This window comes from Diadema setosum, chromosome 11 (genome assembly GCF_964275005.1).
Source record: "Diadema setosum chromosome 11, eeDiaSeto1, whole genome shotgun sequence".
Classification (NCBI taxonomy): Eukaryota; Metazoa; Echinodermata; class Echinoidea; order Diadematoida; family Diadematidae; genus Diadema; species Diadema setosum.
The window spans coordinates 12,719,332-12,744,517 of record NC_092695.1 but is presented as its reverse complement, the minus strand read 5'-3'; the positions used below and the strand labels follow the sequence as shown (position 1 = coordinate 12,744,517).

Below are 25,186 nucleotides of genomic sequence, written 5' to 3'. Positions count from 1 at the left end.
TATCTAAAGCGATATTATACAAACTTTTCAGTCCCCTCACCCGAGAAAGAACATGAGGAAGGGGAAAGTGGAAAAAAGGGACCACCTCACCTCCTGTTGTCAAATCTCTGAAATGAAAACAAGGCCCAAAAGTTTTTCATGTTAACCTAGATGAACTATATGGAAGATGAATTCTACCATTTTTTTTTTTCTGAGTGAATGTGTTTGCGTATATGATGTCAAGAGAGACTCTGAGATCTGTACAGTGCTGCCTCATTCTGAAAGCAGTGTTATAACAACTTCACACTGCTTGTCCTTAATCTTCAGCACTCAGAGACTCCAACTCTCCAGCTTTCGACGGGAGATCTCCCGCCGAAAGCCCGTTTTGCAAAATATCCCGTTCTCCCGCTTGAGATTTACTTTCTCCTGCCCTGGCTCTGTGTCTCCCACTTGAAATGATTTCTTACTTTGTGTGTTCGTATGTTCAAAAACAAGCCTTAGATAGCACAAAAGAACATTAAGAACCCTATAAGAGCTTCCAGAGCTCAAGCGGGCCCTGGACCCCGGCCGCAGGGAACTTCGCGCTCTTGATAATTTATGCGCTTCGCGCATATCAAGTTGGAGTCTCCCGTTTGCTAGGGGTTTCAGGCGGGAGAATCTCCAGATCAGAAGGTACTTGGGGTTGGAGTCTTTGAGCACTTGCAGATTCAGGATTGCTCTAGGTAACCAGACCAGCCGTGTTCGGACTCTGAATGATGGCCTCCTTAATGGTGGCTGTAAACTAACTCCACTAGAGCTCTTTTTACCATATACATGGTGACATAACATTCCCTTCACGTAGGAATTTTGCAGATGATCTTGCTTTTACGTCTCATAGACAGTCCTTGGATGACATGAGCCGAGTACTGACCCATCTCAAGACAATAGAGGAGTTCTTCACTTTCTGGAGACTTTGCCCCAACCTTTATAAGATTATCATCCGACCCATGCCTTCCATCTTAGTAACCATCTTGCCAATGCTGTGTTCAAGGTAGCCCTCTATGGCAAGCCTTTCAAGCATAGGCTAAGGAAGTCTACCTTCCTTCACTGGCACTCGATCACTCTCCCTCACGCTGGATGGAAAGGATGGCAAGTGTCACCAGTCAACGTGCTGTCAACGCATACCCTGACCTTCCAAACACGATAGCATGGGGGCATTTCATGAAGCGTTTCGTCTGAAAAATTTGTCTGACAAATTTGCTCTCAGCCAATCAGATGCAAGAATTTTAGTAGCTTATAACAGTTAGTCAAAAAAGAGAAGATCTGACAAAACGCTTCATGAAATGCCCCCTTGAACAACCTGCCATCAATGCGTCTGAAATCCCACAAGCCTAGATTTCCCTCCCGTAACTTGAAAGCTTTGACCCCAAAACCGGTTGGTAAAGATGCTGGTCTGATGTCATCTCTGACACCACCTAAGTTACCTACAACACTGTCTCTGGCCTGGCAACAAAGCCATAGGGCTTCAACGGGTGGTGATCAAGCAAGTCTTCATGTCTTCATTCTGTTTCTATGGCAAATAATCGCCCTCTGACCCCTGAGGAAGTGCTGAACATCACCAGATGTGGTTTCAATTAAAGCAATTGCAAGACTAATATGCATCTTTAGCCTGAGAATTCGGCAAATTTGGGGCTGATGTCACCTGTTGCCAAACATCCAATTAAAGGGTTCTTTAAAGACAATAAAAATTACAGTTTTAGTTTTAAGACAAGACTGAATGAGATCATGATGTCAAAGTGTATAATTATTATCAACACCTGGGAACTGTGAGAGAACTGAAAGAGGTATCTCACATTGCTCCTTGGTTGATGTTTAATGAATAGTTTGTACGGTATTGCGTTTAGACAGTTTCGTTTATGCCTTCACCAGTTTTTGTCGTTGTTTTAAGTCAAGAAGAAAATCAAGTTTACTCTATAATATCAAGGCGGTACTTCTAAATTATATCATATCAAAGTGATGGAGGTTATGATCCATTTCAAACTCGCCTCCCTCCCCCCGCCCCCAACTCCTTGCTAGAAAAAAAAAAATCTATAATGTAAAGGGTTTTTAGTTGTGTCATTAACGTCCGGTATGTTTGTGTCTGCAACCATGTATCTCTGCACTTACTGTATAGGATTTTCTGTACTTTGTTAATATGGTTATAGGGGAATGTATATTAGAAGCTTTTATCTTCTAGATTCCCCTCCATTTTCAACATTATTTGATAAATACAATGCATCTAGGCTTCTTAATATATTGTGTTAGTATTACATTTTTATATTCAACCTGCGTGTAGAATTTGATATTATATTGATTTCTTCCGAGACGTTTAGTGAACTTATATTCGTTGTTGAGACAAAATGAAATAGATAAGAAATTGTGTTAAACATAGTAAGGTTTATGAATATTAAATGCTGAAATATACATGTAGGCCCTCTATATTGTAAGTGACACCCAACATATTTGTATTACACATGCAACACTTTATCACAGCGTAGGTACGGGACTGGAAATACAGTAAATTTGTTCTATATTCCCATGCATTATGTTTTGCCATTCATATAGTACATAAGCATAGGAATGGCGGCCATTTTGAATAAAAATAAGCTTTAAATACTAAATGAACCTATATGAAATGAAAATTCTCTTGCAAATGCAGATGGAGTAACTCTAGGAACAGAAATGTACAAAGATTGGTGGAATAATTTGTCATATAATGCGCATTATTATGTTTATCACGGCCGAATTAGCATATCTGGCGGCCATTTTGGATTTTTGCATTTTGCCGAAAATGCTCAAGGTTACGCGAGTGGCATCAATCGGATTTAGAATCAGCACCCTCGAATTGACAAGAAACCATCAAAAAACATTGTATATATCCAAAAACAAGGTTGGGTGTCTTCTAGCCTGGACTACTTTCTGCCTACATTCTTTCCCGATTCATCCTGCTTCAGTCCTTGTAATGTGGCTGTTTTGTTACTGGGTTGGTGCTTGCCAAGTTCTTAAAGAAGACTGTGTGTGCAGGGTGTACCCGATTATGTATTTAAACACATTTCATACTTAACCTGTATGAGACTAGTCCAGAGTATACTTGGGCAGGTGTCTATGAGAAATGCATGTTTTAGCAAAAGCATCTTGTCTTCAACGTGTTTAGATAGAATATATACATTGTGCAAACTGTGTATAGAATCCTTTGAGCTAATGTCCCTCTTGCATCATGCAATGTCTTAAATTGTGCACTGCAGTAGCAAAAGTCTCAGTGACTCAAATGAAGGTCCAAGCTTGTTTTTTTCCTAGAAGACACTTGTCCAAACCTTTTCAGCTAGGGCTTTTCCATTTGCCAATTTTTATCTTATTTCCATTTTTAGAAAAAGGAGTCTTCATTTGAATTCTTATCCAGGTGAAGGCAATTACATATTCCGGTCACTCATGGTGTGATGTGCATAGAGAATAGAGTCTATATAGGGTTACATTGCAAATCAGTCAGGAACTGTCACTCTTGGTGCTAAACAAACCCACTTTAGCTCAACAAAAAGCCTTTTCTCTTTATTCCCATTAGTGTGGTGTATATGTAATGTATATTGTGTATGCACATTTTTGGCACTCCTAGCATCTCCTTCTGGCCAGATTAATCATCATCTTGTTGGTGATTTGGACACTGACCACTCACTGACCGGTACATCATCTCCTTTACAACCAACCCCTCAGGGATCACTTTGACCGCTGATTGTGCTGACTGTGGTCAGTCCGAAGTGGACATATCAGCTTTACCTTGGCACTGGCCACTCTGACCTGGCCTGCGTCTTTTTTATTTATTTTTTCTTGTGTGATCACTATTAGTCATTGCTCACTTTTTCCTTTGATTTCTTTTCGTAGGTTGCTGTCACCTGGAATATCATGTTAACTGATAAAGTGATAACTCTGTCTCTCACAATTTGCATACTTTAGTATCCCGATGTCACTCACAATATACCAAAAACTCACCAAGATTTTGTTTCAAACCTCTGGGACCGCTAGATCACATGCGATCCATGTATCCTAGTTCATGCACCATACTTCAGGCTTTGAAAGTCTGTGAAACCATGTGCTGTTGTTTTTTTCAGTATTTTCAATCCCTTTTAGCTTTGATATGAACATGTTAATATCGTATTCTGGTTGCATTTTTTTTTGTAATGTGTAGATAGGTCATTTTTTTTCTGTGTCACAAATCTTATTCGTTGTGTATAATCTAGTATAGGCAAACCTGTCTATGCAGCTACAGATTGTGAGGACAGTGATTTCTTCTACTGACCATTTTTAAAGTTTGTGTGTCCCTTTTACAACACTGAAAATTAGATTCCTTTCATAAGCTGGTATATTGGAGAGGATGGTAATTCAGACCTCTCCTCAGAACACTAAAACTAGAAGCTTCTGTACAAGGAGGGGGAATAAGTACCACTGATATCCAATTAATTTACTTTGGACTCAGAAATAATGTCAACTGTTATTCTCGCTACAAAAGGGTAGTGGTATATTTGACTGACAGTGGATTCGTTTTTTATATCTTTTTCAAAAACTCTTGAGGTGTTTTATGATGCAAAATTTTGTGATGTTTACAAAAGAGATATATGACCCTTAAACTCCAATGTGAAAAAAAAAATAAAATGGAAAATGCATTAACTGCAGGACCAGTAATACCATTTCTGTGAATTATTTTGATGTCTTGTTACTCAAAGCACCTCCTCTATACATCAGTCTATCAATCTATCTTTATCTACACAAGGTACTTACTTCAACCTTTTCTGGTGAATGGATTCTGTGTTTGAGATGCTTTGGAAAATGAAGTTTAATAATGTCTTGGTGTGATGTGTGTGCTGTGGGTTAAACAAACAGAGAGTACTCCCACCCAGACCAGTGGCTTGTCAGACACCTGTCTATCATTTCTCAGGGGAGCTGTGATTGGCTGCCCTCTGAGAGGTGTGTCATCACTCCCTCTATTTCTATAGATCCTCCCTCTTTCCTCCTAGCATGGTGGTTGGCATTCAGGTCTTTTTCAGGTACAGTTTTCAGCTGTCTCCTCCTCCATCTCCCCTTCCCCCTCCCCGTCTATCTAATCATGTTCTCCAGACAGATATTAAAAGAGAACCGATTCCACAAACTATATGATTTTATGTGTTTGGGTGTGTGTGTGTGTGTGTGTGTGTGTGTGTGCATGTGTGTGTGTGCTTGTTAGCATGTGTTTGTATATTATGTGCATGTGCTTCTGTGTCTGTGTGTGTTTGTGTTGTATGTGTATTTGCCTGTCTCCTTTTGTTTGCCAACTTTGTGTGTGTACGTTATGTGTGTGTGTGTATATATACATGTCTCTGTACGTGTAAATGTCATTGCCCAAGCGGTGCTTGTGTCTTCTTGCTGCAGATACGTGCCTTTTTATGACACGCTCTACAGCTGATAATTTATTGCTTATCTTACAATCTCACCTTTTCTACCCCACCCATCTCTCCCTCCCTCTCTCTCTCTCTCTCTCTTTTCTTTCCTTCCATTATCACCTGTGTTTAGTAGCTACCTGCCTCCTCCTAAAGGTTGCTCATCATGACCATATCATGTGTACACCTCCCCAACGTTCCACCCCACCCCCATGACTCCATCACGTGATCGGTTCTTCTGAAGAAAAGGAAGTGTTGCGTCTGTCTAGCTTTCTCTTCTTCTCCTTGCTCTGTTTCCCATTCATTCTTACTGCTTCTTTTTGACTGTCTTACCTCTCTATCCCTGCATCTCTCACACCCCTCTCGTTTCTCCACCCATGTCTGTGTTCTTCCTCTTCCCTTGTCCGTGGGCGGGGTCACCCCACTGCTTCTCTCGTCACGGCCTTTACCCACGTTGACTTGTGAAATCTTAATTGAGTGCATCACAGAGATGTCCGTGATGAGTGATGTTTATTAGCACAGAAGTGAAGTACGGAGCATGGAAGGGACTTTAACACTAACCTAGGTCTGATCAGCACGTCTTGTAAGTGCTCTTTCTCTATGCGCGCCTCTCATGTACCTGTCTTTTTTGTTTTAATTTGACAGAGTAAAATGTTCCTTGATGAAATGTGCATGACTTGAACAATTGAATACTATGTTGATGACAGAGATATGAAAACTATTGAACAGTCTGAGTTTTTAGGCATACTTGGTGTCATGGCAACTTTTTTTTTTTTGTTTTAATACAGTGACACTTCTTTAAGAACAGTTTTTGAATCTATTAATTCAACCGAGTCCTTTTTTTAAATGTTTTGAATGAAATGATGCCATAGCAGCATTGCAACCCTTTCTTTTCTCTCTTTCTTTTTTTGACAAGTATGAAGATATTTTTACGTGTGACATTACTCACTGAATATGTGCTGATCTTTTGGGACCGCCGGTCGGTGCTTCAGTTCACGTTCTGTTGCACCGGTGGGGAAGGAAAGCGTATGACGTTGGCCGTCTCATCATGCACCAGTACTTTCCGGCACGGAGCAGTAAATGTCAAGCAGGGTGATTCATCACGTCCATGAATGCCATTTTCCTTCGGAAGAGGGGCAGGGAGGGAGGGGGAGAACTGAAGGGAGAAAGAGAGGGAGAGAGGATTGGGAGAGAAACGTGGAGAGAGATAGGTATAGACATAGGGAGAGAGATGGAGAGAGATGGAGAGAAAGAGAGAGAGAGGGGAAGAGGGAGAGGGAGACAGAGAGACAGAGAAAGAAGAACAGAGAGAGAGAGAGAGGAAGAGGAACACATGGGGAGAGAGAGTTGGAGAGTAAACCGGACTCTACAACCCTCATCTTGATTTCACTTGTGCCCTTCGGATTGACGATGCCGAGCAATATTCGTCACCGCATCCCTGTGCAACAAGCTGCCGGACATCGCAGGCTTTGGATTGTTTTCTGATGGTTTGGGGGCCAATAAATGGGATGACGTCTACTTACAATCCCCCCTTTTCCACTCTTCCCCACCATACTACTCTTGGCCCATTGCCAATTGGATACCCCTCTGATTATTTCCTGACTTTAATGAGATTGTTTTGTAGATTATCATGTGGATGTGTATTGAGAAGTTATACCATGTTGAAGCTGCGGAAAGTGGCTTAACCCAGTCAGTATTGTATTACTGTATATGTAATATATTTAGCGAGTCTAATTTTTTTTTGCAAATGGGGACTTTCTGACAAATTCACAAGTGCTCAAATTTGTGATTGTGGTGTACAGTACTGAACGGAGAATTGTATGTGTGCACGTCACATTCATGTTGGGATCAGAGTTCATATTTTCGTGTGTTTTTAGATTCGCAAATAGTACCTGACTCACAAAGTTTGCGAAAATAAAAACCTCACAAAATATTTACTATATTTAATATCTTTGAAGATTGATACTTCTAATCACATGGAGAAGAGTATGTGTATGAGTTTATACCTGTAGTGAATTCTAGTCAAAACTAGTACCATCTTGCTGTTTGACTTTATTCCATATTTGGAAGAAAAACTACCACCCACAGTCTGCCTAAAAAAAAAAAAAAATGAATAAATAAAAAAATTCCCCAGACCTGCAATTCTCGCTATCGCCAATGACGTAAAAAGTACCCGGATGTTGATTTAAGCGTCATTTACGGTGCATTATGGGATAGTCCGGTAGCAAAATCACTTCCGTTCGTACGCGCGTGATACGTGACTAATGCTATTTACACACACAACCGACTGTATTCTACGTGTACTTCCGGTTTTCTCGACTTGAATTACAGCTTTAATATGATTTGAAATTTCTCCATTCTTAAGAAATTGCTGTTAATACGACTAGTGGTTGTTGCTGCGAAGCTGCCATGTGTTGTTCGCACGACAATAAATGAAAAAAATCTGCAGAAATAGGACCCTTACTGGCATGCGAGACGTGACGTGGCCGCGTGGGTGAAGTTTGCGGGTGACTCCACAGCGCAGTACGTGCACGCGCGACTAGACTTACTAGTAGTGGTAGTAGCATATCAGCAGTAGGTACAGTAGTAGGCCTAGTGCCTACCGTACATTGTACGTCATGTACTTACTTGGGAGAAGTTGCTTCGGAGACAGGATAAGTACGAGGTCACTGTTCGTTCCCGATTGTGTTCGCGACATTTCGAGAGAGAACAAATAAAAAAAGATGGGCATTCTATGACGATATCCAGGTGGATGATTATTTTCCAGCATATTTTCAGCGTATGCAGAGATGACTGATCTGTGATGTGCACATCGATCGCATGATCAAGCAGTACGCTGTACCGGTATGTGTTAGCGTATGCGCTGCATGCGTGCAGTGGTGCATGCTAATGCAAGGCCGGCCGCCGGCGGGGACTCGACTACAGTGTACGAGTATGACAGGCCTGGCCATCACTCGCTGGCTCGGGCGGTACAGCCGCCTACTGTACTACCGTGGTCGGCGCGGCGCTATAGGTAAGGTACACGTACGCGCACGCTAGCGTTGTGCAAATTATGCTCCGCGCCGGAAATGCCCTTGCTACCAAGTGCACTAAATCTTGACGAAAAAGCCACATCCGGGTACTTTTTACGTCATTGGCGATAGCGAGAATTGTCAATGTCCATCGTATCAGCATATATCCAGTGAATTATTGTAATTTCCCACAGGGTCAAGTCTTGGCATGCCCGGTTCCTGTAGAAAATTGATTAGATAAGGTTTAAGTGTAAGTATGAGTCTTGTGTAGGATTAATGGATGCCTTTCTTACCTCAGTGTACTCTGTTCCATACTTCATCCATTTTTTATGTGCACTGTTTGCAATTTGAACACTTTCTTTCTGTCCTGTTCCAGTTTCACTCCTACAATCTATGATTCAAAATGCTGTTTTGTAATAAAAGATTCATTTAGCTCTATCCAGTATCATATATCATATGTTAACCTTTAGCTTGTGGGAGCTGGCATTGCCCAGCATGGAATCTGTGAGGGTGTTACCATATCATTGGAACAAAGGTTGAAAAAAGTTGTCTTATCTATCATTCCTTCGTATTTCTGCCTTGAGTCCCTTTTTCTTCTATAAAATTTAGCCTTGAGGAATATTGCCACCCAAAAGCAGAGAAATTTTTAATGGCATGATGTCCTCATAATGCAGGTTGAATAATAAGTGTTTTCTTTTTGCCCTTTGTGAAAGCTGCCTGGCTAGGAATCCCCATATTCTGTCAAGGTTTTACGTCGCGGCCTAGATCTGTTCCCTCTCGCAGGTTCCTCGTCGGCCATTTCCCCCCAGTCGCCGTACCTCCCTGCATTGTTAATAGATGAGGGGAAGAAGACTGTGTGAAGTTTGTGGAGGAATTCCCCGGCAAGCTCCGCCATAAAAGATGCAAGCTTGGCCTTGTCTCATCTCTGGCTTTGCGGCTCTTGAGTGTGGCTGAGAAGGCCCCGTAACACAGAGCCCCTCGCTTAGCTCCTCCATCAGGGGTAGATGTTAAAGTAGTGATGGAACTCAAAGCCCAGGCTATAAATCACATATAGAGGACAGACATGTGAGCACGCTGTCAGGGGTGCAGGAGACCCCTCGCTCCTTGACCGTATTTCTCAAACGTTCTTGAGGATGCACCGGTCATTTGGATGACCATTCTTGTTCTCTGCCAATGTATCTCTGTCCATACGTTTCTTTCTTGGCATATATATCAATCTATCAATCTCTCTCTGTTTTGTGACACCCCAAGTATTGTTGGTTTACATATCACATCAAAGAACATTAACTGTAAAGGTTTATAATAAACACATCCCCTGTCTGTCTGTCTGTCTGTCTCTCTCTGTCTCTCTGTCCCTCTCTGTCTCTCTCTCTCTCTTTGTATGTATGTATACATACAGTACATATGTATATAATATAGTAGATATATATATGTGCATATATATATATATATATATATATATATATATATATATATATATATATATATATATATATATATATATATATATGCATATATTTATATATATATATTTATTTATTCATTTATCTATCATATACATCTCTGCATACATATGAAAGGCCCCTTTAAGAAACGATTGATTTGACTATTGTTTTTTACCAAATTTAGAGGCAACAGTCTTAACTTTGTGTAAAGTAAAATAATCTTTAATCATAGCCTGCCTGTTCTTTTTGTTTTCCATTGTTTTATGTTTGAAAGGGAGGAGGGATGTGGTACCAGACCCATCGTCAAGTATTTGGATGAATTGTTGTTTTATTGGAGTTTGTGTATTTGTTTCATCAAGGGAATTTTGAATCAGCTGTTTTCTTTTTCATTATCTTTCAATCTTTTGTGGAAAAGATTTAAAATGTAAAATCCCATGTGCAGCCAACTTCTTACCTGAAATCTTTGGACTTATTTGTTGATGATAGTAATAAAGTCTTTCTTTTTTTTTTTAAATAGATTACTACCGCACAGCTTTCCATATTTTTCCCCCCATGTACAGAAAGAACTCTTGTCTACCGCAGGGAATGCAATATGTATACAGTTTATATTTCTGGATTTCTCTTTCAAACTGATCATGTCACCTTCCCTCAGCTATCTGCAACATCATCAGCAGCAGAAGGTGAGAAAAGTGTTTCTGTCCACGACTTACGATGCCCAACTGGACTTTGACGCCGATGCAATGATGCGCCCCGACATTGCGATGCTTTCCTCTGAGATCGATCATGACAGTGGAGCATGCAGACATTTGAACTTTCGGGGGATGTTTCCGATACACATACACACGCTTTTCTCCCTCTCCATGTTTTTTTTTACTTTGTTCCACTTTGTCTGGACTTTTTTCGAAGGAGAAGCCAGCGAATTTTTTATCGGCAAAACCGTGGAGTGTGCCTCTGCCAATGCTCTTCTGATGTACTGCCCTTCGATGGCATGCATGATTCATGAGCCCCAGTTTATAATTTCTTACGGCTAAGGTCAGGGTGATAAAGCTGACGCTTTGTGAGCTGGAAGCCTGTCGCTAGCTGATAACCAAGGACTGAATGTTGTAGACGGCATGAAAACAGCCTGTATGCTTATCTCATATCTTTTCCCCCTCTCACTTTCATTATGCGGGTATCTCTCGTCCTCTTTCCTCTTTTGTTGTTTTCTGTCTCATTTGTTTGGATGCTCTAATTACTGTATATTTTTGCTAGATATAAGCAACAAAATTACAGGCAATGTATTATTCATGAACAAGACATTAAAACTTCAGTGTGAGTCATCTTTAATGTCCTCGAGTATGTGTATGTATATGTTGTATATGCATATATAGTATGCATATAGCATACATAAGGATATGATTTATATTCTTTTATATATGTAGGCATACATATATATACAAATATATGAAGTTATATATGTGAGAAACATTGCAACTTTCATTTACTGATAGTGATTCATTAGAGAGCAAAAAGACCATGCAACATATGTATGCATGCTAATGCCAAAGCTGCCAGTAATACGGCTATAAACACCCCCCCCCCCCCCCACCAAGAAAGTACAGTAGTGTGTTTGAGATGGAGACTATTCTTGTCTAAAGCACAGACAGCATGCCATCAGACCTGCCCTAAATGAACATTTCCGGCATGTGTCATATGAAGCCCTTTCAGTCTAATACCAGACAGACAGAGTCTCCTTCCAGTAAATGGCGTCTTGACAGACGGGGTTTAGACCTCATCCTGACGACATCCAAGCCCACCGGTCTAGGTGTCATCCTCTTTAACTTTCTCTTCCTCTCTCTGCCCTTCTGGAGTGGTATCTGTTCTCATTTTCTTAATCGCTGGTACCTTTTCTCTCAATATTGCGATAGCTATGCCATCATTGTCTACCATTTTTTTTAAAAGACCACCGCAGACTTTTGATCAATGTTCGTGAAGCTCATCATGCATGTCAGATATTGCTGTTGTGTTTTGTTTTTGTTTTGTTTTGTTGTATTATATTTTTGTGACAGCCACACTAACGGTTGTGACTGCTTTGACAACAGTTACTGTAAACCATCGTATTTTACCTTCTCAATCATTTCTGTCATAACTCCTCCATTTGTCAACTCGTTTTATTCTACACTACCATCAAATTTGCTATTATTTTAATTATTATCATCATTAACACACCATTACAGTTATCATTCTTGTTCCTGACTCTGCTGCTAGCACCAGTATTATCAATGTTATAACCATTATCGTATATCAACATTATCATCGTCATCATCACCAGTGGCAGATCCAATTGGGTTATCTGTGACATAAACCACAGTACCGGCTTGCCTTAATAACTCCATTTCATCAGTGTTAATATGTCAGACAGTGATTCTACAACATGTTTTACTATACCGATACACACACCACCCCAATCCATACCAGGAATCCTACTTTAATGCTCTGTGGTATACCAGCATCATTGGCTGGCTCCTCCATTTGAACTATGTATATGAACAAAGATTTAAAAGAAGGGGACCTCATTCTCTCGAACTGTTGTCGGCCCGATTCTGAAGGCATGCTTTCATTTTGACACGCTTTGCTGCTTGTCCCCCAGACTTTCTGAATCCACACGGCCCCACATTTCCAGGCAGGCATGACTCCATAGGGAGATCTCAATTTGCATTAATTAGGACAAGAGTGACAATGTGCAGAACTGGCACGAAGATTCTCAATCTCTATAATTGGTCTCACTGTCTCCCCTCCCCCCCCCCCCAATCTTCCAAACATTCTCTTTACTCTCCCCCATGTCTCTTTCTTTGCATTTTTTATGTTCTTCAGTTCTCTCTCTCTCTCTCTATGTTTCTCTCTCCATATCTCTCTTCCTCTTTCTCTCACGCTTTGTGAAAACACATGATTTATATAAGGGGAATAACTTTGATACAAGCTAATTGTTGTGGAAAATGGGATCTGAGCTTTGCTAAAACATGCAGAGTCATAAAAAGCCATGGAGAGCGATAAAACCTGGGATGATGATGAATAAGGCAGTTTGTGTGATCCATTTTAGCGACAAACATGAGACCAAGAGGGGAAAATAAGGCAACTCCTAACAAAGGAGTTACGGAGTTGGCAGATGGTAACAGGTGCAATGTGCGGAAAACGTGCGATAAAAACCCGTCAGAAAAGCCATTCCTATGGAGCACGAAATTAGCCTTGATGGTGAATTGTAAGGTAAACTCCCTTTATGAATAAAGTTCACTGCAAAGGGGAAAGTGGTTAACATGCATGCTTGGCAAAAAAGCAATGTGACAGTGAAACAGTGATCAAAATTTTGCTAATCAACAGGCAAATTTGTTCGGTCTTTGGATAGATGTTTTGCAAAGACTAAGTGTTGACTCAAAGTCATGTTGTCAAAGCCTGATTTTAAATATGTATATATATATATATATATATATATATATATATATATATATATATATATATATATATATATATATATACATATATATATATATATATATATAAATATATATATATATATATATATATATATACATATGTATATATATATATATATATATATATATATATATATATATATATATATATATATATATATATATATATATATATATATATATATATATACATATATATATCGTCGCTGGGGCGATAAGACCTCCTATCTACAAAATGTCAAATGTTCAGGAGAGCCAAAAAACACGGCGGCCAAAGCACTGTGTCGAATGGGATAGCCTTTCCTTTGACATGCTGTGGTGGCTTCATTTTTGGAGTAAGACAGTTGGGATTTGGACAGGACATCACTTAACCCATTATTTGACCATTAATTAAAAAAACTCATTTTCACCAAAATTGCAGATACAAGGTCTTATCACCCCAGTGACGATATATAGATAGATAGATATACATGTGTGTGTGTTTGTTATCAGGAAAGAGAAAGAAAAAGAGGAAGGGATAGAAGAAAAGAAAGTGAAGAGGAAGAAAGATCTAAATGGGAAGGAAGTTGAAAGGAAGGATCGAGAAAGATGCATGGGAACGTAATATTCTCAGACAGACGATCCAGGTCACCACGTTTCCAAGGCCCAGTGGAACAGGCCAGCAGGAGATGCTATTCAGCCCGTCTAATGATGATAATCCATTAGATGTTGCCAAGGAGAGCATTGGCACCATTGCTGTCGCAAACCCATCCTATTGTAGTGCAGACTGTGGCCCCAATAAAACTAGGGGGGTCATTTTTTGCAAACTGTAGCTTTGATAAAGGCCTACATGTAGAAACTGAAAACCACTGCCCCTGGAATTATTCAACAGGCGCAGACAAAGCTAACATCTTAACAGCTTGTGCCATTGTTTTTATAGAATCACAGCTTTTCTTTTTTTGTGGTAAATCTGAAGATGGCTGTTACTTGCAGGAAGACGGCAAAATCACATTTGTACTGCTGCTAGCATCATATGACATGTTTCTTGCTGGTTCAAATCAATGTCATTTGATCTGAGTAGACATTCATTTGAAGAATGAGGTCACATACGTTTTAACAATTAGCCAGAAGGGATTACACAGTGGAAGGACAGTTTGCAGAGTTGCTGGTCTTCAGGTTGCCATGACAACATGCAGAACATCACCTTTGATGCTGCTGTCCATTGTGTTTGGTGCAATTTCGCATGACGTCGCTGCACTTATGAGCAGGAACAGTGCCCACTGTGTGGCAGCTTCAACTGCAGGCCATGCAGACGCCTTCTCCAAGCTTTACTTCACTTTATGAGCTGCATTTATCACTCAGGTGCAGACATGCAATTTGAGCATGTCTGCACACTGTAGATTTTTTTCTTCTCCCGCCGCTGCTCAAAGGCTGTAAAACATTGTACATTCTGTTGTGACGGTCTTCCCCACTTAATGTATACATCTTGTAAATAAACAGCAACAAAAGAAATAATGTTCCTCTTTTTTTGAGATCAGATATCATGTGCCCAGTAGCTCTGTCAAACATGAGATTTGGTTCAGAAAGTCACCTCATTTCTTGTCAACATTAACGTCTACAGCCCTTGATATTAATCCACAATATAATGCCCTGTATGTGGGCCCTTTGTATATTTTGTTTTTCTTGCACCATGATGTATGCATCATCACCATTTGATCCAAAGTAATCAACTTGAACCCTGGATTCCACTGTCCCCTGTCATCGCCACCGTAATTACTTATCACCACCAACGATGGTAACAGGATGAGTCTGGGTAAACAGTCACAGGTTTGGGGGCAAGTTCACTCCCTCAGTGAGTAGGAACATGTTGCATCAAGGCCGAATTTAACTTTGGTCCATATTGGTAGGTTTTTTTGTCCTTTTTTTTTTTTTTTTTTAGCATGCATGCCGCAGCCGTGTTCATTCATCAGCAGGGATCTCCCACTCACCTCCGCTAGGGAGCCTGGATGTTTACTGAACTCGGCAGAGAGCAACACGTTGATGACAGTAATTACCCAGCGCCCCTTTTCTTGTCAATGTCGTTTGTGATGATTTAGACCAGATGACTCACCCAATATCATCATGTAGCATTGTCACTGCCAGAGAGATAGAGATAGAGAGGGAGGGAGAGAGAGAGAGAGAGAGAGAGAAAGGAAAGGAAAAAGGTGTTAAAAAGTATGTTTTCTGTTTTTGTATCTGTTTAGAGTACCTACACTCGTTGCAGGCGTGGAAGAATGCCTATCTGGCTCCCGTGGATGGGGAAAGTATTCGTTGATGGTGTTTTTGTTTGCTTTGCCCCATAACTCATGGAGATGGTGCACATGAGCTATGTAGCTTACAAAGATGTTGAGAGAGCGTAAAGTGAGTACAATATCTACTTGTGGTTGTCAAGGTCTCCCTAGCACTTCCACTCTCATGCAGGAATTATTAGGTTGTATTAAGTTGATGTTAGTATACGGTAGCTTTTTCATGACAGTTACGAGAATTAATGATATATTAACAAGTTTTGGATGTCATTACCGTCAGTGAGTCATGGATATTGCGATAAACCCTTTATAAGGCGTTCAATTATGCTGACATGAGTTTCAGTTTTACATTATTTGACTGCCCAACACATTCTCTGTTTGTATCCATCTTTCCACCAAGGACCAGGCATTTATGCAGGCAAATTGGATTATTCATTGTTTGTTTGTTTGTATTTTTTGAAGTGTGTCAGTGTTGTAGAGTGCAAAGGGAGAGACTTTGTGTGGCCCTCAGATATGGAAAATTAATCATTCTTAATTCCAAAATTCATATATTTTGGGAAGACTCGTTGGAATTGTGACCAAGCCTCTGTTTCTTTATTGACGTAAATCAATTTTATGACACCATTGATATTGTTACCATGGAATCATCACTGTGCGGCTATCAACTGATGATGTCCTACTATATATCAGCGAAACAGATCTTGAAATCTGATATCAAGCACAGACTACCACTCACTCATTTTCTGTTTGTTTGTTTGTTTGTTTGTTTGTTTGTTTGTCTGTCTGTCTGTCTCTTTATTTCTCTTTCTCATTCATTCTCATTATCTTTTTTTTCTTCATTTTTTATTTTAGTGGGCCATGTAGGTTTTGAGTTTGGAGATTACACAGTATATCTTAGGGGCTCGACTAAAAAGTTACCCATGTGGGCGATGCATGGCGGAATAGGCATGCTGATTTACATCATGTCTGCTCTCACTGGTATCTACTTATGATACGAGGATCAGAAATGAGCTGCCAATGGGCAAAAATACAACAACGAGGACAACAACAACATTAGCCAGCCAACATCCATCTCGAGGCTTCTCGCTTCTCGTCTGATTTGCATCTTATCTCGTCCAGACGATGTGCTCCGGCGATTCATTACCCCACTTGCTCCCTTGATGAATGGCTCATGTCATCACGGGGTGCATATTCTTGAGAAGAAACAAACAAACAAACAACAACAGCATCGACAAAAAGTATAATTCACATTAATCTGTGTCTATGAATTGATCTAGTTTTGATTATTTGTGCATGCAGGGCTGCAAAATAAAGAATATCAGCACCGATATCTGAGCTGTCGTAGATGTTTCATGTATCAGTGAAATATTACAAGTGACAGAATTTCAATTTTTGTTGTCGTTGAGATATCAACATTATATATGATTTCACAAGACAGTGATATCAAACTTAATCACAATTATGCAAATCAGATATAGCAATGATGTCATCATCTCACAAATCTGCTATTGGCTTGTAAATAAAGTCCAAAACTTATGTGATTTTTCCCCCCATGATTTGGCAACCATAACCCCACCATTTTAATAGTCACAATTGTTGAGCTACTGGAACTCTGCACCCATTTGATGTGATGGACTTAATTCATCCCATTTGATTTGATTAAAAACAAAGGAAATTGATGTAGGATTTGTGTAGAGGGTAATGAAAGACTTGTGGAGTGATGACATCATTTCCTCATTTAACTTGTGTGTGTAATTGTGTTTTACCCGTTGAGGACGGACTGATTTTGCTATGACACGCATTTCCAATAGACACCTGCCCGAGTATACTCGGGACTTGTCTTCAACGGATTAAGCTGTCTTGTGAACGCATGTTTATCTGCTAAATTCTAAAGCTTTCTTGTTTTCAGCCTAATATGAATGGAACTTCAACTGTTCTGTATGTGTGATATTACTCTGTTTATCTACATCAACTTGAACACAGACTGGCATTTTAGTATGATTTGGTAAACCACCGGGGAAGAATGTTACCATAGTTTGATCTTCTTTTCATGGCAATATAAAGATAAGAACCAGTATCACATGTACTCTTATACTCATTTATACTCATTTACTCTTAAGAAGTGGCAGGGTCCAAATTGTCTGTGGTCAAATGGCTAAAATATATATATATATATATATCACTGACATTTTGCACATGCATATTTTGGATACCATTTCATGATGGAATATCTTCCTCAGAAGAGCAGGGATTAGGATATTTTGTGGATTGGAATATAGGTTTTCATATTTTTCTGAGAGCACAGGGCATCCCTGATGGCTTAAGGAGACAGCCAGAATCTGTGAGATGATATTCTTTATCTCTTTGCTACTGAAGGAACCGGGATTGTTGTATCAAGTACTTGATTTGTGGCATACGATGCTTGGCGCCCTCTCTTGGTCAGGACTTGACAATCAAGATTGCTTGGTACTGTAGACTCTCATCTTGAGATGTAGCCTAAAGTCTCTGTGTCTGTGTATGATATTTTCCTTTTCGATACATGCAACTTCTTAAATATTTTCCCTTTTTGTAACTTAGATTGAGATTTACATATAATCAGTTGCTTAACAGTGAATTGATCAGCAGGAGATATATATGGCTCATGCAAGAGATATGAAGGAAGTATGATCTGACAGATGTTGTATGTGTACATCCATTTGCGCATCATTGTAGTTTCTTTTAGATGGACACCGATGTCTACCTTAAAATCTCACTTTTTGTCTGTTCCAGGAGCTGAAGCACAGTCATTCCAACTCTGCCTCATCGGGAGCACTACAGGAGCAGGACCAGGATCCAAGTCTGAAAGAGTTCCAGAAGTCCACACTGCGCTATGCCTCACTCAAGCTGGGACCAAGCACATCCAAGCAGGACCAGGAGCCACGCCTGCTAACAGAGCAAAATGTAAGTTTATGGATCAATCTTGGCCAGTTTTATCCCAGACAGTTTTCCAGCTGTGTCAAACACTTCTTCGTGTATAAAAAGTCCATATTTCTGTTTTAATTCTTCATTTGGAGCTTATAATCTTAGCTGCATTACAAAGCTCAGTCCACAGAAAAATAATGAATATAGTTTCAATGAATAATGTTCATTTCATCATTCAGTATTTTATGTAAAGAATAGAGAGTACATTTCGATCTGAATTCTCTTACACTCAATAGTTGTTTCCATACTCTATGTGTTGCGAGGCTTCTCATTCTAGTAGTGTTTTCTTCTTCCATCTCTTGTCCTGTGTAAATGTCAGGAGGCTGCTAGGTTATTCTGCCATCCCTGCACGATTTTCCTCAAATGAACCCACACGTGTACTTCTCCTTCCTGGAGTCTCTATCTGTTTTCCATCAGTTTCTGTGTGTTTCCAATCTGTCTCCCGATCTGCATCTCTCTGATCGGTGATCTCTGCCCTTTGTATTCTTCCGTGTTTTCCTCTCCCTTCTTTATTTATTCTTCAGCCACTCTTGTTTCTTTTTTTCTCTCCCTGCTCCTCTTCTCTTTTCATCCACCGATACTCTGCTTTACTCTACCTCTCCTTTTTTTTTCTGTCTTCATCCCTTGTCCCATCTCTCTATCCCCTTCTTTCATCTCTTGTCTCACTCTCTTACCCCCCCCCCTCATTTCACTTTTCTCCTCACATTTATAAGTCCTTATCTCCATCAGAGCTGTAACCCCCTCCTCCTCCTCCTATCCATCTACATGTACCTCTACTTCCCGTGAACCAATTCTGTTTTTTTCTTCCCTTCATCTTCTCTTCTATCCTCCTTTCTCCTGTTCTTGTCCCGCCCTACCCTCTTTATCTTCCTGTGCCTAGCCCTCTTCTGCTTTATTTTGTCATTCTTCATCCCCATTTCTAGCCCTTCCCCCCTCCTCCTGGCTCTTCCTGCCCCACCTCCTCTTCCTGCCCCTCCTCCTCCTCTTCCTCCTCCCCCATCATCCCCACCCATGTCCCGGTGTACTCTCATCATCTGTCTATCTCTCGTTTCCAGTCCTCAGCATATCTCAGGAAATTACAAGTGCACTGCACACAGCCACATTAAGGATCTTCCTTCAAGATTGCTACTGTGTCTATTGATTACACCTTCTACTTCTCACTGTTCTCTCCGTCTCTCTCCTCCTACCCTCCTTCCCCTCCCTTCTCCCTGACAGGTCCGTGGTATCCGATTCCACGTCCGCTCCCTGGGGTGGGTGGAGATGGAGGACTCGGATCTGTCACCGGGCAAGAGCAGTCTTGCTGTCAATAACTGCATAAGGCAGCTATCGTACCGCAAGAACGACATCCGGGACACAGCTGGTATCTGGGGAGAGGTAGGTGAAAGGGTAAGGATTTGAGAATATCACTAACAGCATTTGATATTAATTGTTGAGTTCTCTTTATTGCATGCATTTTTTTTTTTTTTGGGAGGGGGGGTGTAGGGGTGAACATGGAAAATGGAAGTACATCAGTGGATGGAGAAATGATGAAAGATTGTAATTCCATGTCAGGAGATTGTTGAGTTAAAAGGGAGGAGAACTTCATCAGGGGAAAATCTTTTTGTAATAGGAATATGTGCATATGATTGTTCAAATCGATGTCAAAGTCGAACATTTCCGCCAAAAGGGAGTGACATATATCATCAGTATTTCTTCAAATAGAATTAATGTTGGAGAACCGTTAATATTCAAGACATGACAGTTATCAGTTATTGCTGCATAGGGGAGCCATTGGTCTGTAGATGATGTAGACTCAAAATTAGTTCAAAAAGGGATGGAGCACATGCACACTCAGAAATTTACTCCTACCACACTTCAGATCCAAAAATTGATTCAGTTTCATGTGATGTGTTCACACAGAAAAACATTTACACTGGCTTGACACTCACTAGCAGGTGAAATACTTACCCTGTAATCTTGAATCATGAACAGAGTTATACAAATGATAAGGCAGAGGACAGTTGATCTACACATGCTCTTTAAAATTTTGAAATACATCCAACCACAGTCATCCAGCCATGCTGAGATCAGTGGCCATCTTGATTATTGATACATCCAGAGAAGAGAGACGTGCTCGACCACAAATCTTTAAGCAAGTTGTGTTGGGTTAATATATTCGGCATTGTTAATTTACTATTCACTGTGATGATTTATATGATATTTGCATGTGTCATGATTCAAATAATATGTGACCCATCACCACAAAACCAACTAAAATTTGCCAGACATGGGTTTTTAATTAAGGGCAGATTCTAAAAGAGTAGAGTCTAAGCTTTAAAATGATGTATAACTCAAGTCAAATGGACACTCCTAACCTATCTAAATATTGGAAAGAAAGCACACACTCTGGAGATGAGTGAACTGAGAAAAGAGGCTCTGAAGAACAGTCTATTTAAGCGCTTAATCTTTACTTAACCATACTACCTCTCCAACAAATTTGACAAAAACAGGATGTAAACCAATGTAGAAACAACAATTAAGGGATTATCAGATTAAGCTAAAATTGAGCACACTCTATTTACACATTCTGTCCATAATTGATGTCAACTTTCAAAGCAGTAGCATTATCCTTTCAAAAGTTATTAGAGTTGAAAGTGAAGAGTGTGCAAAGGATTTTCAGGAAATGAAAAGGGGCCTCTAATTCATACCTGATCACACTACTCTACCAAAAAAGGGTTGTAGAAATCTGCTGAAAACTCACTTTCCCATTCATTTTATGATCCCAAACTCAAGAATAATGTAGAAGAAGAAAAGCTCTTTCAGAAAATATGAAAAACTAAAAATTGACTTGGTTGACCCATTTCATGTTTTTTGAGTCCTCATGTAAAATCAAGCAATGCGACTTTTTGTTTGTTTTGTGATGCATGGTCACATATGGAAATAAGATGGAATATGAGAGGAAATAGACCGTCCTCCTGGTCCATGTTACTTTTAGTAACTGTATTTTGCATTGAAAATGTAAAAACAATCATGTGCCCTCCATGTCTGGTTGACAGAGAGATCTGGAAAAGTGATGGCCGGATGACCAAGGTTGGACTGTAATGAGATCGATAAAGATGATCTTAAATTTGCCGTTCATTGTCATGCAAAATGAGTATAGCTTCGAAAAAATACAAGCCATGGTAAACTTCACATAATGCGAGTAGTCTTATGAAGCACCAAAATGTCAAACATTTGAAGAGGAGGAATCCATTTTTTTTTCTCATAAAACCACTCATAAAACCACATCAGTGAAGTACATCTTGCTTACTATATCAAGAGTTATTTCATGTAGACAGAAAAGGCATATGCATGAAAGCACTGTGAGGCCTCATCCATGCATGAACTCTCATATGAAAACATAAGGACGACATTAAAAACAGCAGGTTTATGCAGATATCATCCTGTTGCTCTGGTTCCCCTTCGCACTGGGATTCTAATCGGAGATTTCAATATTCCTTTTGGGCGTTATTTAGCAAAACATACAAAAGAATATGGACATAAATGGACTTCATGCATATCTGTTATTGTGAACATATATTTTCAGTACTGTCATAAGTAGTAAGATGCTACGTCGTAAACTGCTTGGGCTAAGGAAAAGTGACAAGATATGGGAATGCCTTTTTGAAAGGCACATCTTGCATTTGGAGACGGCCAAAATAATCTGGCTCTTAAATTGTGCGAGGTGCACTTAAGGGAACCAGATGAAGACCCCTGGATGTAATTTGTGGATAATTCTCTTTCTGTGATAGTGCCTTCCCCGACGTTTCCCAGCCGATGGTATAAAAGTCTTTATTTCACCTCTGGGAGAGACATACCATGGAAATGGCTGCATATAGACATCAGGGACGCACTCAAAATGTCTCTTTATAGTCAGCTGAATCCCAAATTCACTGTCCAAACTTTGGAAAAATGTCTCCCAAATGTGCAATTGAGTGAATTGTGTAACCCTCGCTTGAATGACCTTTCCAATTTCCGTGGCATTTCATCTGCAGATGCCATTCTGGCAGTTATTTATTATCTGACAGAGGCAAGATCACATTGTCTTCCTGTTCAGAGAAAAAGATGTGCAAAGGCTGCCTGAATCTAAAGCAGATTCTTTTTTATTTATTTCCTGAGTTCTGACATCATCTTTTCTTGTGAAGAGAAGGACATGTTTTGTTTACAAATACCCACCATTTGCCACATAGTGACAACAGACAACATACAGTACTGTGTAATATTGTATATGGCGAGTCACAGCTATACGGCTATCAAAGATATCATCAGTCCATTTATATTTGCACCTGTAATGATGCTGATTTTCTAAGGGCAATCACTCCCTTTCACAATGTGTTATGATATTTTTCATGATGACAAACACATTGATCACCATATAAAGAAATCATTTGTTTTTCTTTCTTCCTTTATCCCCATTTTTTCTCTATTTCTATTTGTCTTTCTGTTACGTGTATGTGTCTCCCTTCATGTTTTTTCTTCTGTCTCCTTTCTTTATCTCTTTTGCTCTCTATCTCCACTTTTTCAAACACACAAAAACAAAAATCACTCACTCTTTGCCCCCTTTGCATGTACAAATATGCTCACATGTACATATTTTCTCAATATCCTTCAACATCTATGTTTCTGTCCCTTTATTTTTCATATGTCTGTACCTCTTTGTGTCTGTTTTGTTTTCATCTGTCCATTCTGTATGTGTCTCTCTGTATGGTGTCTCTTCTTCTCTCTCTTTGTCCATGTCTGTCTGTCTGTCTCTGTCTGTCTGTCTGTCTGTCTGTCTGTCTGATCTCTATCTCTGTTTGTCTCCGTCTCCGTGCGCTCTCTCTCCCCCCTGTTACTCCCCCTCCCCAGGGCAAGGACATGTACATGGTGCTGGAGGACGAGTACCTCAAGCTGACGGACCCCAACGACTCTACCGTTCTCAACTCACAGCACGTGTGCAGCATCAGGGTGTGGGGAGTGGGGCGGGACAACGGCAGGTGAGGACAGCATCACTGACATGGATGGTGGAGATGATCGATGGAGATAGATGTGAGACTGGTGATGGTGGGAGGAAGAGATGATCTGAGTGCAGATGAATGAAAATTACGAGGATAGTGGCAAGATGATATCTATTAGTGATGATGATGAGGGTGATGATGATGAAGTAGGTGATGTTTGGAGTGTGGCTGAGTGAAGGTCGTCATGGTAACGGCAAGATGATATCTATTAGTATCGATGATGAGGGTGATGATGATAATTAGAGTGAGACTGAAGAGTGATCAAGATCTTGGTGGTAATGATGATAATGATGGCATGATATCATCAAGTGATGAAGATGATGATGTTGACGATGATGAAGCTGATGATGAAAATGATGATGATGCCGATGATGAAGATGATGATGATGAAGATGGTAATGGTGATGGGGATAGGGATAGGGATGGGGATGGTGATGGTGATGGCAATGGTGATGATGATGATGATGATGAGTAAAGAAATGATTTTGGATTGATATTAGCAGTGATAGTGTGCAAAGGTGGTAAGAATGATAGCGAGAATGTTGTAGTACAAATTATATCTAGTAAGTGCTGGAGATTTTAATGGGATGAAATGAACTTCTGATGATGCCAGTGGTGATGCTAATGATGGTGATGGCGATCTCACTAAGGTGATGGAGATGATAGTGATGATTGTTGACATGATTACAGTAGTTTTTAGAGTGAAGGGTAGTGCCGACTGAAAAATATTTGTTTAGAAGTGAGAAGAGTGTCATAAATGCAATAGTGGAAATCTTATTTCAATTTGTACGTACTGTGAATGGTGACATCATGAAATTGATTGCGAAAAACATTAGGAAAGGATAATTATGACATATTTACATGGTCCTTATAAGCAAAATGGCATGGCAGGAGGCAAAAGATAATGATGTCCACTCCTCAAAGTTACAAATAAATGCATAAATGCATTACATGATAGTTTAATGATGGTGGTACGTGGTTATGCATACGTGTATATTTTTGTTATTACATTAATTGCCTTCTGTACCTGAGGGGATCTTGAAGACTTCAGTGCCTTGTACAATGTGGTACTCTCACAATAATATTGGAGGTCTCTGCTGGGGTTTGTTGTGTGTTGAATATTGAACAAGGGCAGAGAAAGAGTAGTATATCACACTATGAGAAAAGATGGCAATAAAGCAAAACAAATGGAAGGTCTGCAAAGAGACTGGAGCCAATTTGATCTATTTATAATAAGTGCCAGACGGCTGGTGTGTGGATGTGTGTCATTTGACTGATAGCAACTTTATCAGGAAGTGATTGTCTGGTGGCGGGATGGATTAAATGGGATTATATTCAGCTTCCTTCTTCATCTCTTCCTTGCATTTCATCTTCAGCTTGTGATGTAATGCTCAAATAGGAGTTGTTGTTTTTTTTTTTTTTTGGGGGGGGGGCTTTGTGTTCAGTTTGTTTTGATCTACACAAAAAAAAACTGCAAGAACTGAGCAGTGTCTGCAGTGGCAGATATGATAACATCTTTTTTTTTTTCTTTTTCTTTTTAAATTCTGTATTTTTTTGTTAGTCTGACTTGATTTCATGTTGTTTACAGCATAGATTCAGTTGATATCTTCTACGGTCG

At 39.9% G+C, this 25,186-nt stretch overlaps 1 protein-coding gene across 1 annotated transcript in view; it reads left to right on the top strand.

Moving 5' to 3' along the window:
* Positions 1-25,186, top strand: part of LOC140235288 (uncharacterized) — a 142,257-nt gene that overhangs the window by 70,783 nt on the left and 46,288 nt on the right. The window contains exons 3-5 of the mRNA XM_072315318.1: positions 18,362-18,532; positions 19,769-19,939; positions 23,420-23,547. Of these exons, the coding sequence (XP_072171419.1) occupies positions 18,362-18,532; positions 19,769-19,939; positions 23,420-23,547 (470 nt within the window). The remainder of the gene's footprint in view (positions 1-18,361; positions 18,533-19,768; positions 19,940-23,419; positions 23,548-25,186) is intronic.